Genomic DNA, 14779 nt, shown 5'->3' with positions numbered 1-14779 from the left:
ATGGCTCATACTCTCTAGAACTACAATACCCATCACTGAAAAACATGGCTCACACTCTCTAGAACTACAAAACCCATTACTGAAAAACATGGCTCACACTCTCTAGAACTACAAAACCCATCACTGAAAAACATGGCTCACACTCTCTAGAACTACAAAACCCATCACTGAAAAACATGGCTCACACTCTCTAGAACTACAAAACCCATTACTGAAAAACATGGCTCACACTCTCTAGAACTACAAAACCCATTACTGAAAAACATGGCTCACACTCTCTAGAACTACAAAACCCATTACTGAAAAACATGGCTCACACTCTCTAGAACTACAAAACCCATTACTGAAAAACATGGCTCATACTCTCTAGAACTACAAAACCCATTACTGAAAAACATGGCTCATACTCTCTAGAACTACAAAACCCATTACTGAAAAACATGGCTCATACTCTCTAGAACTACAAAACCCATTACTGCAAAACATGGCTCATACTCTCTAGAACTACAATACCCATTAATGAAAAACATGGCTCATACTCTCTAGAACTACAAAACCCATTACTGAAAAACATGGCTCATACTCTCTAGAACTACAATACCCATCACTGAAAAACATGGTTCATTGTGACAGGGTGGATGGCGGGGCGGCTCATGATGCTACACACCCGGCCCCTAATCAGGCTAATCAAGCCTCAGAGAGGAATAAAGGCTGACTGGAGACTGCAGTGGGACAGAGAAAGAGATTTATGGGCAGCTGTCTGACACGTTTGTTTGTTTGTCGTTTCATATTAAAATATTATTTATATTGTTAAGCCGATTCTTGCCTCCTCCTTTCCCATTAATCCTACAAACTACAAACCCATCATCTAAATCAGGTTCAAGTCAACTTTGACTAGGTCACCTCAAAACTTTAAGGTCGGTGCCGTTCAGTGGTGCACTTGCTTCTGTTATTTCGATTATTGTCTTGCTGCATAATCCAGTTGTGCTTGAGCTTCAACTCATGGACTGATGACCGGACGTTCTCTTTTAGGATTTTCTGGTAGAGAGCAGAACTCATGTTTCCCTCAATTATTTCAAGTCACCCTGGGCCTGAAGCAGCAAAGCATCCCCACACCATCACACTACCATCACCATGCTTGACCGTAGGTATGACGTTCTTTTTGTGGAATACTGTGTTTGATGTACGCCAGATGTAACGGGACCCCTGTCTTCCAAACAGTTCCACTTTTGACTCATCAGTCCACAGAACATTCTCCCAAAAGCTTTGAGTTTTGGCAAAATTCAGATGAGCCTTAATGTTCTTCTGGGTTAGCAGTGGTTTTTGCCTCCAGATGCCATTTTTGGCTAGTGTCTTACTGATAGTGGAGTCATGAGCAGTGACCTTTATTGATGAGTCATCGCTGTGCTTACTTCTGCGTAGGTTCACTACTGTGCAAAGTTGTCTCCATTTGGACATAATGTGTCTCTCTGGTTCTTTTGAGTTTCAGAGACTTTGAAATAGCTTTTTAACCCTTCCCAGACTGACGTATTTCAATCACCTTTTTGCTCATACTTTTTGGAATTTCTTTCGACCTTGCAATAGTGTGCTATTGGGTGAGACCGTTTAGCCAACTTCATGCTGCTGAAAAAGCTTTATTTAGGTGTTGATTTGATTGAACAGGTCTGGCAGTAATCAGTGATTCTAGTCCAGCTGAACCCCATTATGAATGCAGTTTCAAAGATTTGTGAATTAATTAACTAACGGGACAAATACTTTTTCACACAGGCTCAGTTGTTATTGGATAACGTTTTTGCTTCAGTAAATAACATTATCATTTATAAGCTGTATTTTGTGTTTACTTTGTTTTACGATAGATTTTGTTTGAACTTTTTAAACAATTTATTATGAGATATACACAAAAACAAGAAATTAGGAGGGGGGCAAATACTATATTTTTGTACCTATAGAACATGATTTGACCACAAAGCTTACTATGAATTACTCACTACAGCATTAAGTCACTCCATTTGTTCTAGAATTGTCCCTTTTACAAAGTATAGAAATAGGTCATCACGCCACCAACCACAAACAACCATAAACTTTTTTTATGTATAATCTGACAATGTCAACTAAATGTTTGCAAAACAAACAAAAAAAAAATCCCTCTTGGAATGTGAATGAAATATTGTAGATTTATCTGACAGCATAAATTAATTTGTAAGTTATTATTTATGCAGCATTTGCAATCAAGTATGAAGGCTGTTTGACACTTTCAGACACAGAGCAAATACAGGAAGTGAGTCTGTAGAAATCCACGAACACTCAGTGACTATAATGTCATAAACCGAGACGCATCTGCCCTTAACTTTTCTTTTCAAGTGATCCTTTATTTCTTTTGTGAAATTTACAAATTCATACAAAATGGCGAGAGAGGAAACATCACAACTTTTTGACATGCGGATAGTCATTTTGATTTTTCTATGGCTCATGAAAGGCAAGTGTTTATTCTGTTTTAATTCAATTTACACATATTGATATGAAATACTTTAGGGAAGTCCTGTTGTGTGACACTTTACAACATATAAAACTAATTTAAACAGCTAATTGTTTTATAACTATTATGTATGTAGATTTCATGAACTTATATTGATTGAGCAACGAGGCGCCCATGCCTAAATCTGCTACTGAGCACAGGAGAATTTAAAATGAACATTAAAGAAATACTGATGTATAAAGAACAATAATTCTTTCAGGCAATTAAATATCATTCCATCAATAACATTGACAACTCAAACTGAAGAACTAACAGTATTTTATTTATACAGGTGCTGAGTGTAAAAAAGCATCAGAAGACAGAGAATTCTCTCTTCAGACTGGAGGATCTGTCACTATTCCATGTCACTATGACAGCAAATACACAAAACATAAGAAATTCTGGTGCTATAAGGCCAAAGCAGTTTTTAATTTCTGCTCTATTCTGGCATATGCTAATGACACCAAGGGAAATTTGTCAGTAATTGATCATCCTGATCAGAGTTTATTTACTGTGACTATGAGAGACCTGCAGAGTAAAGACACTGGGTTTTACTGGTGTGCTGTGGAAATTGAGGGAATATTTCTAATGGATGAGAAAGAGATGTTTTATATGACAATCCAATCAGGTATGAGATTTGTTTCACAGCACTTTCCATAACTACGGCATACTGTTGTGACCAATGACATTTTAGGCATTTTAAAAAAACAAATCCATGTTTTTTGTTGTGACTGTCAGATCTATTAGATATTTTAAATAAAACTTTTATGTAACAAAAAATTGACATGAAAAGTTGCTAGTTTTAAACACATGAAATGTCTTTGGCCGGTGCTGCCTCAGCGGTCTTGACCTTCTTTACTGCTAATTCAAATAATACAAGTGCCACTATAACACAATATTGAACATTTTTTAAATCTGTCTGTGTGTTCAGTTCGTGATCTCTCTGTGGTGAACAGCAGTGTAACTGGACAGGAAGGTGGTAATATCAGTGTCCAGTGTTTCTACAGTTCTGGATATAAGAATAAACTCAAACAGTGGTGCAGATATAAAGACGAGAGATGTTACACAGTGGGGAAGACTGACACATCCCAGAATGCATCAGTTCAGATCAGTGATGATGAGCATAAATCCTTCAGTGTGGTGATGACTGGACTGACAGAGAGTGATTCTGGCTGGTACTGGTGCTCTGTAGGAGATCTGCAGGTTCCTGTTCAACTCACTGTTACTGTGACTGAGACCAAACCAGGTAATACAGATGCAATCAAAATCATTAAAATATATTTCTGTTAATAACTAAATATTAATAAGACATTCAAATTCTTTCCTTTTTTGTCCATTTCTATTTTGCTGCAGTTGTGACCACAGAAGCCGGATATAAGAAAGAAACGTTAGTAACCTATTAACAACATTTCCTAATTAATGAGAAAGTTCAACTTAAAATGAAAATTCTGTAATTATTTTCTCCACTTATGTCATTCAAAACATTTCTGCTTTTACTTTTTCCATGAAACACAAAAGGTGAACTTTGAAGAATGTTCATGTTGTTGTTTCCCACACAATGAAAGTTCATAGTGACCAAATCTGTCAAGCACAAACAGAGAAATAAACAAAAACAAAACATAGAAGTAGTCCACACGGCTTGTGTGCAATATTCCAAATCTTCTGAAGTCATTCAGTTTGTGTGTCAAACAGACATTAATTATTTACTGATTCATTATACATTGTTTATTCCCTCCACGGCAGAACTTATTCAAGTATGGGTACAGATTTGATATTGTGCATTTGGTCACAAGACACAAGAACCTTTTGGTTTCTTTTCACGCTGTATTTATAATTCATTTACCTTTTATAGTATATTTCAGAGCTATGGTGGAATAGAAGATTATCAGTGAATAACAAGTTTAGTTTTTTTCTGTTCTTCACAAAAAGCTTTCAAATGATTTGAGAAGACATGGAATATAAAATCGTATTGTATGGACTGCTTTTAAGAGCTTTACAGACGTGGTCACTATTGACATGATAATTGTATAGAAAAGTGAAGTGTGAATATTCTTTAAAAATATTACTTTTGTGTTCTATAGATAAAATAATATTATGCAGGTTTAGAACGTCAGTAAATAATTACTATTCCTAAGATTTTTTATCAATGACTCTATGTACATTGATGAGCCAAAACATTATGACCACAGGCCTAATATGCTGTTGGGCCTCTGCGTGCCACGAAAACAGCACCAACCTGCCGAGGCATGGACTCTACAAGACCCCTGAAGGTGTCCTGTAGTATCTGGCACCAAGATAATAGCAGCAGTTCCTGTAAGTTGCCTTATCGAGCTGCCATGGATCGGACTTGGTTCAGCACATCCCACAGACTCTCAATCAGATTGAGATATGGGGAATTTGGAGGCCAAGGCAACACCTTGAACCCTTCATCATGTTCCTCAAACCATTCCTGAACAATGTGTGCAGAGTGGCAATGTGCATTATCTTGGTGATAGAGGCCACTGCCATCAGGGTATACCATTCCCATGAAGGGGTGTACCTGGTCTGCAACAATGTTTAGGTAGGTGGTACGTGTCAAACTGACTTCCACATGAATGATCAAACCAAGGGTTTCCCAGCAGAATATTGCCGGAGCATCACACTCTCTCCACCAGCTTGTTGTCTTCCCACAGTGCATCTCGTCTTCCCCAGTTAAACAGCACACACGTACATGGCTGTCCACGTGATGTCAAAGTATACGTGACTCATCACACCAGACGATCTTCTTCCACTGCTCCAAGGCTCAGTTCCGATTCTCACGTGCCCATTGTAGGTGCTTTTGACGGTGGATCATGTGCACTCTGACAGGTCTGCGGTTACCCCATAGACAGGATGGGATGCACTGTCTGTTGTGGCACATTCGTCCTTTAACTATCATTAAATTTTCTGTGACTTGTGCAACAGTAGACCCTCTGTCAGTTTGGACCAGACAGAATAGCTTTCGTTGCCCATGTGCATCGATGAGCCTTGGTCACCCAAAAACCTGTTGCTGGTTTGTCCCTCCTCATACAACTGTCAGAAGGTTCTCACCCTTGCTGACTGGGAGCACCCCACAAGCCTTGCTGTTTCAGAGATGCTCTAACCCAGTCATCTGGCTATAACAATGTGGCCCGTTTCCAAATCGCTCAGATCTTTACTCCTGCCCATTTCTCCTGCATTCAACACAGACTACGAGAACTGATTGTTCGCTTACCATCAAATCTACCCAGACCTTGACATGTGGCCTTGTTAGGAGATGATCAACATTATTCTCTTTACCTGTGAGTGGTCATAATGTTTTGTGTCATCAATGTATATTGAAGTATCATGTAGTACGTTTAATTATGTTTCAGATCATTCTGTCTGTTTTTCTTTGTTTTTTCTGCCTTTCCTCTTTTTTGCATTTCTGTAGTAGTTTATTGTCAAATAAATTGTGATGTAATCTTGATTCCTCTGACAAGTTAATTTCTTTCTGTTGTTAGGCCAGCTCTGTCATCTAATACACCAATTTCCATTAACAACAATCAGACATCAATCAGTGAGAAGCAACAAAATAAGTATTTTAAGTATGATGTTTATTGCTTAAATTGATAGCTTAGGATACAATATATAGATATGAAAACATTTTATCAAACTGATTAAAAATAAATTATTCACACAGTAATGGAGTACATTATGTGCAAGCTGTACTTTCTTATGGTTTTAAATTTAGCTTTGTGTTCAACTCTCAACTGTGTGCCTTTCCTTTTATTCTATTTTTACAGAATTGCAATATCTTAGTCATAGGTTTAAAATAGTTTAAAGCAACAAACAAACAAACAACATACAAATAAAGGTACCCAGGCAGCTCAAAGAAATGTAAAAATTTTGAAGTGGATTCAGTGACACTCGGGATGGAGAGATTTGGCGACCCACTGGCCACCCACTTGCTGTGCCACTGTTAGTGCCTTCCTACAAATGTTATTTACTGTCTTTAAGATTGTTCTTTTTTTTTAAATATTTTTTTCTCATGTGTTTGAGTAAAAAAAAGAAAATAAATTGGGAGAAAAAAATTTCTTGCTGCTTTTTTTCCCCACAGATTATTATTATTATTATTATTATTATTATTGTAGGACATAGTCTCAGGAAGGTACTGAGGGTGTGTTCACACTTGTAGTTTGGTTCTCTTGGTCAGGACCAAAAAATAAAATGATACATTTAGTCCTGGTTCTCTAAGCGTTCACACTGGCATTTTTAACACAGAACCTAAAGATACAAAACAAAAGGCATCAGGATCCTGGATCACAACCTGACTGGACAGATTTTATGATGTATATTTTGCGACAGAACTTGCCGAACATCCAAAACAATGTTGGCTGCTGGGCGAAATGTTTTTTTTTTGGGATATTTGGTGGTATTTTTACCAGCTGAGAACAAATGAATTGCTAATAAAATGTGTAAAGGAGAGGAGACGGCGGTTCCGACGCCTGTACCGAACTGTAATGGGCAACATAGCTTCTATGATGAGAAGAACCGGTATGTTTGAGGTCAGTATTAAAGGCAAATTACTTCCTGTTATTGGTCCGTTTAGACGTCTTTGGTCCATGTTGCATTCATATATCAATCGAACCACACCAGAGTTTGTTTGGAAGCGGTCCAAGAGCCACTATTCAAGGGGTCTTGCTCCGCTAGTTTGGTGCACACAAGGTTCGGGTGGCAGCATTCACACGTGTTCAAATGAACCGCACTAACAGAGCAATCACACCAGAGATCGTTTTAATCAAAGCAAACCTGCCAAGTGTGAACACACCCTAAAACACCTAAAAAAATTATCTTAGTGAATTTTTTTTTTTTCATAGTTCAGTTCAGTGCTTCCTCAAATTAATAGAAGTACTTCATTTTAGCATTCCTTATTACAGGCAGTATGGATATCTGGTGGTGTGGCTTCCAGCAGTCGTGCTGTTGCTGGTGATTGTGGCTGCCATTGCAACTGTAATACTGAAAAAGAAGCACAGTCAGTATTAATAACCTTTTTTATTATTATTCTTATTCCATCAATTTCAGTTTCAGATCTTTCATGTGTTAAAAAGTATTGGGATGCATAAACATTTTATTTATTTACTTGTTTATTTTTTGATGTTGCATTTGATAGCATTACTACTTTCTAACGTATTGTTTTCTTTCACTAACAGATCAAAATAAATCCCAAGTTGGAGATAATGAAGCTAGTAACACAGTAAGTAAGCCTATTTTCTCATGAGAAAAAACATCCGGAAGTGGCAAAAAATGCCCCAGATTTGTAAAATGTTGCAAAAACGCCTCATTGTGAATTCCTTTAACTGTTCTGATATTATAGATATATTTCATGATATTCAAGGTGTATTTCTAGTTATGTATTTAGTGCCTCTGCAGACACTGTAGTGACCCATAGTCTAGAGTCAGAAATAAATTTTTTGATCCATAAAGGGACAATAAATGCACCCTGGATTTGAATGTCAGAGAATTTTTTTCCCTAAACATTTAAAAAATGGACTATGCCAACATTTTATTCAAATACTTACGTTTAATCTTTTCGTTAACATGAGTTCTTAATCTGAATAATTACATTGAGAATATATTACCTGCTACCCATAAAATTAAATCAACAATAAATCATATTTTATGTGACTAGGCTTAGTAAAGCTAATCACACAAACAAGAGTGCTGTATGTCCCTATATCAGCACGACTGTGATTCGGCTGTGGCCTCATGCAAGATTGCGAGTGTGATATTGCTTTTATACAACAATTCAATGAACGAGTAAATAAATAAATGAAGGAAAACTAAAGACTGACACAAAAAAGCACACTTATGCATGGGACTACTTTCTTACGCCATGGATCTGCCATTATTAATTCATTTTTAAAGGAGATTTATTTAACTTTTATCTGTTTTGAAACTGTAAGGTCATCCATATGTCCTAGTTTTAAATTAGGTTATTTGTATGCATAATACATAGAGGTATCTTATTTTCAATATCACTCAATTTACAATGCAGTCTAACAGAAACATTTTGCATTGTACATTATCGCAGACACTATGGAACTCTGTGGGCGTGGCTTACAATGGTTGTACTGTTGATATTACTGATGATTGTGGTTGTCGTGGCAAATGGAATAGTGAAAAAAGAAACACAGTCAGTATTAATTATTAATTGCTGATTTTATTCTATAATGCATTGCATTGATACTACAATTGTTGAGGTATGAAAACTCTTGCATAATGATTTATAGCATAAAGTAATCTCATCTCACAGTAAAAAATGACAGAGACAAAGCCAGTGGTGTAGTAAGTATTCATAATGAATATTCAAAGTGTGTTTGTGTACAATGCTCAGGTTAAGCATAAGTCTATATAATGATTTCAGATCATAACTATGACCCACAGTAAATACATGTGTTCATTCACAGGAAAACTGGTTGTCTTCCTCCACTTTGGATCCATGGACTGAAGTGTTCTATAGATCTGAGATCACACCAACCGCTACAGCAGTGAGTGAATTCTGAACATTCAGTTGTGTTTAAACCTAATCGCAAAGTGTTTCAATGAGATGGAAGTGCTGATTTTATTCTATTACAAGCATTTCTTGTTAATTTTCTTGGTCTGCATCCATTTATTTTCAAATATTCTTCTGTATCATGATTGATATTTCTAGTTGTGGCCAGTATCTGTTGAGGACAGTGTGACCTACAGTTCTGAGCTCAGACAGGTGAGACAGAGACTCTGAATACATGATACAACCTGTTTTTATTAAAGTTAATAATCACACAGATACTATTGATTTGATTTCATCTCATTGATTACATTTTTAATCACAGATATGAAGTTCTGGACCTGAAGAAAAAATGAACATGGAGGGAACAGCATTGAAATAAATTAATATGTGATTTAATGTAATTGTTTCACAAGCCTGAAATCTTTGAAAATACAAATCATACAAACTGGCAGCACGTGTACAATTGTGTTGTCGTGAGTGGTGCAGAAATGTATGAATGTTGTGTAAAAATCTTACTCGAATTCTCAGAAAAACATAGAATAAAATCCTCAATCTTCGTTTTTACTAAAACAAATTTTGTCATCATCATAAATTTGATCAGCATGCATAAATGATGTAAGCTTCTGTCTTATGTTCTGATTTTAATGAAATAAATGTATTACATTCACACTTACAGTGCTGTGAAAAAGTATTTGCCCCCTTCCTGATTTCTTCTGGTTTTGTGCATTTCTAATAATCATTTGTTTTAGATCTTCAAAAGAGATAAAATATAAAACAAAATCAACCTGAGTAAACATATTAATACAGTTTTCAAATAAATATATATTTTTACTGAAGCAAAACATTTATCCAACCCCTATATCACCCATGTGAAAAACTAACTGCCCCTTTAAACTTAATAGCTGGTTGTTTGTTGGGTAACATTACTTTTAAAAGTAACTCATTACAATATTCATTACTCGATAAAAAAGTAATTAATTAAAAGTTACTTTTTGTGCAAAGTAAAGTGTTAGGTTACTTTTGCATTACTTTTTTCATCACAGCAAATTTCTCTTCTGCTATGCATTCCATATAAACCATATATTGCATACAAGAGACATTATAGATCATGCTAGCTACTGTACAACACTCATGTCAAAACAATATAGTAAACAAACATTATATTTATGTGCTGTGCCCATCAACAATGTCAGTGTCAACTTAAGATATTTTTCAAAAGTCAGGATAAAATTCAGTGAGGAATGCCATCCTAACCTGTTCAAGGAATGTGTCTGATAATAAAATTATATTTTTCACTTGAGTCATCTCAGTGCAGCTTGTTTTGAGTTGATCCACGGTGCGTACAGACGCGCATATTCAAACAACATGGAATCATTTTTAATGCTACAAAAATGTCATAAACCTTATTTTTTATCAAGAATCAATCTACTTGTTTTTTATTTAAAAAATTGTAGAAGTTGTCTCTGCGTACACAAACGATGTAGAATGTTGCTCTCAGCCACTGATCATGAGTCAGCTTTTCTCATCCCATTCTCCCAGTTACGGGGAGCTGTAACACAGAGCAGTTCAGCTGCATAAGTTATTGCCCCCTGTATATCACGCCGATGTCAGTGGAAATCTAGTCTTATAATCCCTCTGCCTAATCATGTTTACTGATTGTTTAATGCAGTGTCAATTTATACATGAATTAAATGCGTTTCACTCAACCGAATGTTAAATGTGCAAACTGATCCTAGGGCAGTTGCCATGGCAGCTTTAAAACAAGCAAAAAGAAAGAGATCATACCATATTGTATGTACTGTAAATATAATCATGCTGTGGCCACAGGAAGACTTCTCTCGGATTATGCATGTACTATATTATAACAAGAAAATGTGTGTTTACACAATTTTAATTGCAGCATACATGAATCAATCATGAAAACAACTAAGTTTCACTTACCACTTACACTTATGAGGACACATTTCTTAACTCTCGGTTTGCTTGTCATGACAAAGGAAACATTTATGATGGCTGCTCACGTTAACTCCAGCGGACAACAAATCCACTGATGCAAATAATGAGTAAAACTGTATTCAACCAAAGAATTCAGACTTTCATTCCTTTATTAGCAATAAAAAGCAGTTTTTAAAACACAAATCTCAGGGAGGGATAAAAGAAGACTTGTTGTGCTCTAACCACTGCTGAAAAACATGGCTCACACTCTCTAGATCTACAAAACCCATCACTGAAAAACATGGCTCATACTCTCTAGAACTACAATACCATTACTGAAATACATGGCTCATACTCTCTAGAACTACAATACCCATCACTGAAATACATGGCTCATACTCTCTAGAACTACAATACCCATCACTGAAAAACATGGCTCATACTCTCTAGAACTACAATACCCTTCACTGAAAAACATGGCTCATACTCTCTAGAACTACAATACCCTTCACTGAAAAACATGGCTCATACTCTCTAGAACTACAAAACCCATCACTGAAAAACATGGCTCACACTCTCTAGAACTACAAAACCCATCACTGAAAAACATGGCTCATACTCTCTAGATCTACAATACCCATCACTGAAAAACGTTTGGTTACGTATGTAACCTCCGTTCCCCGAGGGAGGGAACGACACGTTGTGTCGGAGAAGCGACACTAGGGGTCTCTCTTGAGCGCCGATATTCACCTCTGACCTATTGAAAAGGGCCAATGAGAGTTGGCAGTCAGTATTTGCATACCCCGCCCCCGCATACGGGTATTTAAGGCGGGGCAAATACGGAAGTTTAGTCAGGATTTTTCTGAGGAGCCGGAAATGGTCCGGCCACAACAGTGGCTCGGTTCAGCGACATGGCGGAGGAAAGACACAACGTGTCGTTCCCTCCCTCGGGGAACGGACGTTACATACGTAACCAAACGTTCCCCTTCTGTCGCTCTCTCCACGTTGTGTCGGAGAAGCGACACTAGGGGACCCATTCCAATCTTGCCATGCGCTGAACCGTGTACGTGAACCGCCGATACAGAGGCCGGCAGGGATTTCATCCAGTGCCGCGCATCGTCTGTACCTGGCTGCACTTACCCTTCCCCAATGCCCCATAAGAACATTGGGATCCTTCTAGTTACCCTGGGAGGGGAACAAGGCGATGTTTGCCAACATGGGAACGGGCCAGCCTGGCTGGGCCTCTTTTCTCTCTATGTTTCTCGCATAGAGCAATCACGGCCAGGGCCCTTACACGCATATAGGGAAGGGGTCTTACCCAGACCCTCGCGGAGACCACACCTGCCCTTTTTCTTGGGGAGGAAAAGTGGTAGACACGTCACACAGCCGTCTTAGGGCTCGTGTGGAAAGTATGGTGCGGTGGTAGATCCAGCCTCGAAAGGGGAGTTGCTACAGCACGGCGACCGGGCAGCTGTAACTGCCTAAGGGAGACACGGGGTCCGCTCGTAAGGGGACAGAACCGTGGAATTACACACAGGGGAGTCCGAGCAGGAGGCCTTACCTGTGGAGCACCTATACCAGTACAGGGTAGCCATCAGGGTACCCGCAGTGGCTTGGGTCGGCGAGTTCCTCCGGCTGAACCGTGGACCCGGAGGGCTGGGGAGGAATCGACCAGGGTCCCGACTCGGAGTGGGCGCCCTGGGAAAAAAGGCGCACTACTTTACCTTGACGTCAGGAAAAGGGCGCTGAGCGCAAGCGATCCACCCGGCCGGTCAGTCTACGTGTTACCGAAGTTCTACGGGCTCAGACCTGACAAAACACGAGACGCTAACCGACTCAACGCGGAGGTTGTAAAACCTCGCAAAGGTGTTGGGTGTTGCCCAACCCGCGGCTCTACAGATGTCTGCTAGGGAGGTGCCCTTGGCCAGTGCCCACGAGGACGCAACACCCCTTGTTGAGTGAGCTCGGACCCGCAAGGGTAGGGGCACGGCCTGGGTGTGATAAGCCAGTGTGATGGCGTCAACAACCCAGTGGGCGAGCCTCTGTTTGGAGACGGCATTCCCTTTCTGCCGTCCCCAAAGCAGACAAAGAGCTGCTCAGAGCGTCTGGTGCTCTGTGTGCGGTCCAGGTAAATGCGCAGGGCGCGACTGGACATAGCAACGAAAGGGCTGGGTCTGCCTCCTCCCGGGGCAGCACTTGCAGGTTCACTACCTGATCTCGGAATGGTGTGGTAGGAACCTTGGGCACATAGCCCGGTCGCGGTCTTAGGATCACAGACGTATCCGCCGGACCGAACTCCAGGCAAGTGTCGTTGACAGAGAACGCTTGCAGGTCCCCGACCCTCTTGATAGAGGCGGCAGCGATCAGCAGGGCCGTCCAATTGATTCAAGCGGCTCGAAGTGAGGTCTCTGGAGTCCTGCCAAGACTACCGAGAGATCCCAAGAGGGAACTAGGCCTGGCCGGGAGGGATTCAACCTCCGGGCGCCTCTCAGGAACCTGAGGATCAGGTCGTGCTTACCCAAAGACTTGCCGTCTACAGGATTGTGGTGGGCGGCAACATACACCTTGAGGGTGGACGGGGACAGCCTCCTGTCCAGCCTCTCCTGTAGGAACAGGAGCACTGACTTGATCGCGCATCTCTGCGGGTCTTCAGTTCGGGAAGAACACCAATCTGCGAACAAGTGCCACTTTAGGGCGTAAAGGTGCCTGGTAGAGGGGGCTCTGGCTTGGTTGATTGTATTCACAACGGTCGCCGGTAAGCCGGCTAGCTCTTCCGCATCCCGTCCAGGGACCAGACGTGGAGGTTCCAGAGGTCTGGGCGCGGGTGCCAGAGCGTGCCCCGTCCCTGAGAGAGGAGGTCCTTTCTCAGGGGAATTTGCCAGGGAGGAGCTGTCGCGAGAAGTCTGAGTTCCGAGAACCAAGTCCGAGTGGGCCAGTAGGGGGCCACTAACGTGACTCGCTCCTCGTCCTCCCTGACCTTGCACAGCACCGGTGCAAGAAGGCTCACTGGGGAAATGCGTACTTGCGCAGCCCCGAGGGCCAGCTGTGTGCCAGCCGTCTGTCCCGAGGGGAGCCTCTGTTAGGGCGTACCAGAGCGGGCAATGGGAGGTTTCCTGGGAGGCAAACAGGTCTAGCTGGGCCTTGCCAAACCATTCCCAAATCAGCTGGACCGACTGGGGGTGAAGCCTCCACTCCCGCCGGGCAGGTGTTGTCGTGATAGCGCGTCCGCTACGACGTTGAGCTTGCCGGGGATGTGAGTGGCACGCAGCGACTTGAGTCGCTGCTGGCTCCATAGGAGGAGACGGCGGGCGAGTTGTGACATGTGGCGGAGCGTCGCCGCCTTGGCGATTTATGTACGCCACCACCGTGGTGCTGTCCGATCTCACGAGGATGTGTTTGTCCCGAACTAACGGGAGGAACTTCCTGAGAGCAAGAAGGATGGTCAGCAACTCCAGGCAGTTGATGTGCCAACGCAGCGGGGCCCCTTTCCAACGGCCCGCTGCTGCGTGCCCGCTGCACACGGCACCCCACCCGGACCAGGAGGCGTCGGTTGTGACCAGAATGCATCGGGACACCTGCTGCAGGGGCACTCCCGCCCGTAAAAAGCAGAGGTCTGTCCAGGGTCGGAGTGTCTTGAGGCAGGCGGGGGTGATCCTTACCCGATGCGTGCCGTGGTGCCATGCTTGTCTCGGGACTCGAGTCTGGAGCCAGTGCTGGAGTGGTCTCATATGCATCAACCCCAGCGGCGCGACCGCCGCGGAGGACGCCATATGCCCCAGGAGCCTCTGGAAAAGTTT

General features: G+C 41.2%; 1 protein-coding gene across 2 annotated transcripts; it reads left to right on the top strand.

Moving 5' to 3' along the window:
• Positions 1-2326: 2326 nt before the first annotated feature.
• LOC127649066 (transmembrane domain-containing protein TMIGD3-like) lies at positions 2327-9644 on the top strand. Of its 2 annotated transcripts, XM_052133978.1 has the most exons (10): positions 2327-2476; positions 2808-3143; positions 3447-3761; positions 3869-3902; positions 6016-6090; positions 7432-7526; positions 7705-7748; positions 8962-9042; positions 9207-9260; positions 9370-9644. In XM_052133978.1, exons 1-10 carry the CDS (start codon positions 2404-2406, stop codon positions 9373-9375), a joined length of 1113 nt encoding a protein of 370 aa, XP_051989938.1. In that variant the 5' UTR covers positions 2327-2403; the 3' UTR covers positions 9376-9644. The 2 variants fall into 2 exon arrangements, with proteins under 2 accessions (XP_051989938.1, XP_051989939.1); XM_052133979.1 differs by lacking the exons at positions 6016-6090; positions 9370-9644 and having other exon boundaries at positions 9207-9357.
• The last annotated feature ends 5135 nt before the right edge of the window (positions 9645-14779 follow it).

Source organism: Xyrauchen texanus, chromosome 9, assembly GCF_025860055.1.
Source record: "Xyrauchen texanus isolate HMW12.3.18 chromosome 9, RBS_HiC_50CHRs, whole genome shotgun sequence".
In the NCBI taxonomy this organism is placed as follows: domain Eukaryota; kingdom Metazoa; phylum Chordata; class Actinopteri; order Cypriniformes; family Catostomidae; genus Xyrauchen; species Xyrauchen texanus.
The sequence above is the reverse complement of the archived record's forward strand: the minus strand, read 5'-3'. Positions and strand labels throughout refer to the sequence as shown.

Excerpts from the sequence above, each read along its gene's own strand:
- LOC127649066 (XM_052133978.1), top strand. The coding sequence starts at position 2,404 with ATGGCGAGAGAGGAAACATCACAACTTTTTGACATGCGGATAGTCATT. Across the intron at positions 7,527-7,704 it reads AATACTGAAAAAGAAGCACA|ATCAAAATAAATCCCAAGTT; the intron begins GTCAGTATTAAT and ends TTTCACTAACAG. Across the intron at positions 9,043-9,206 it reads TCACACCAACCGCTACAGCA|TTGTGGCCAGTATCTGTTGA; the intron begins GTGAGTGAATTC and ends TGATATTTCTAG.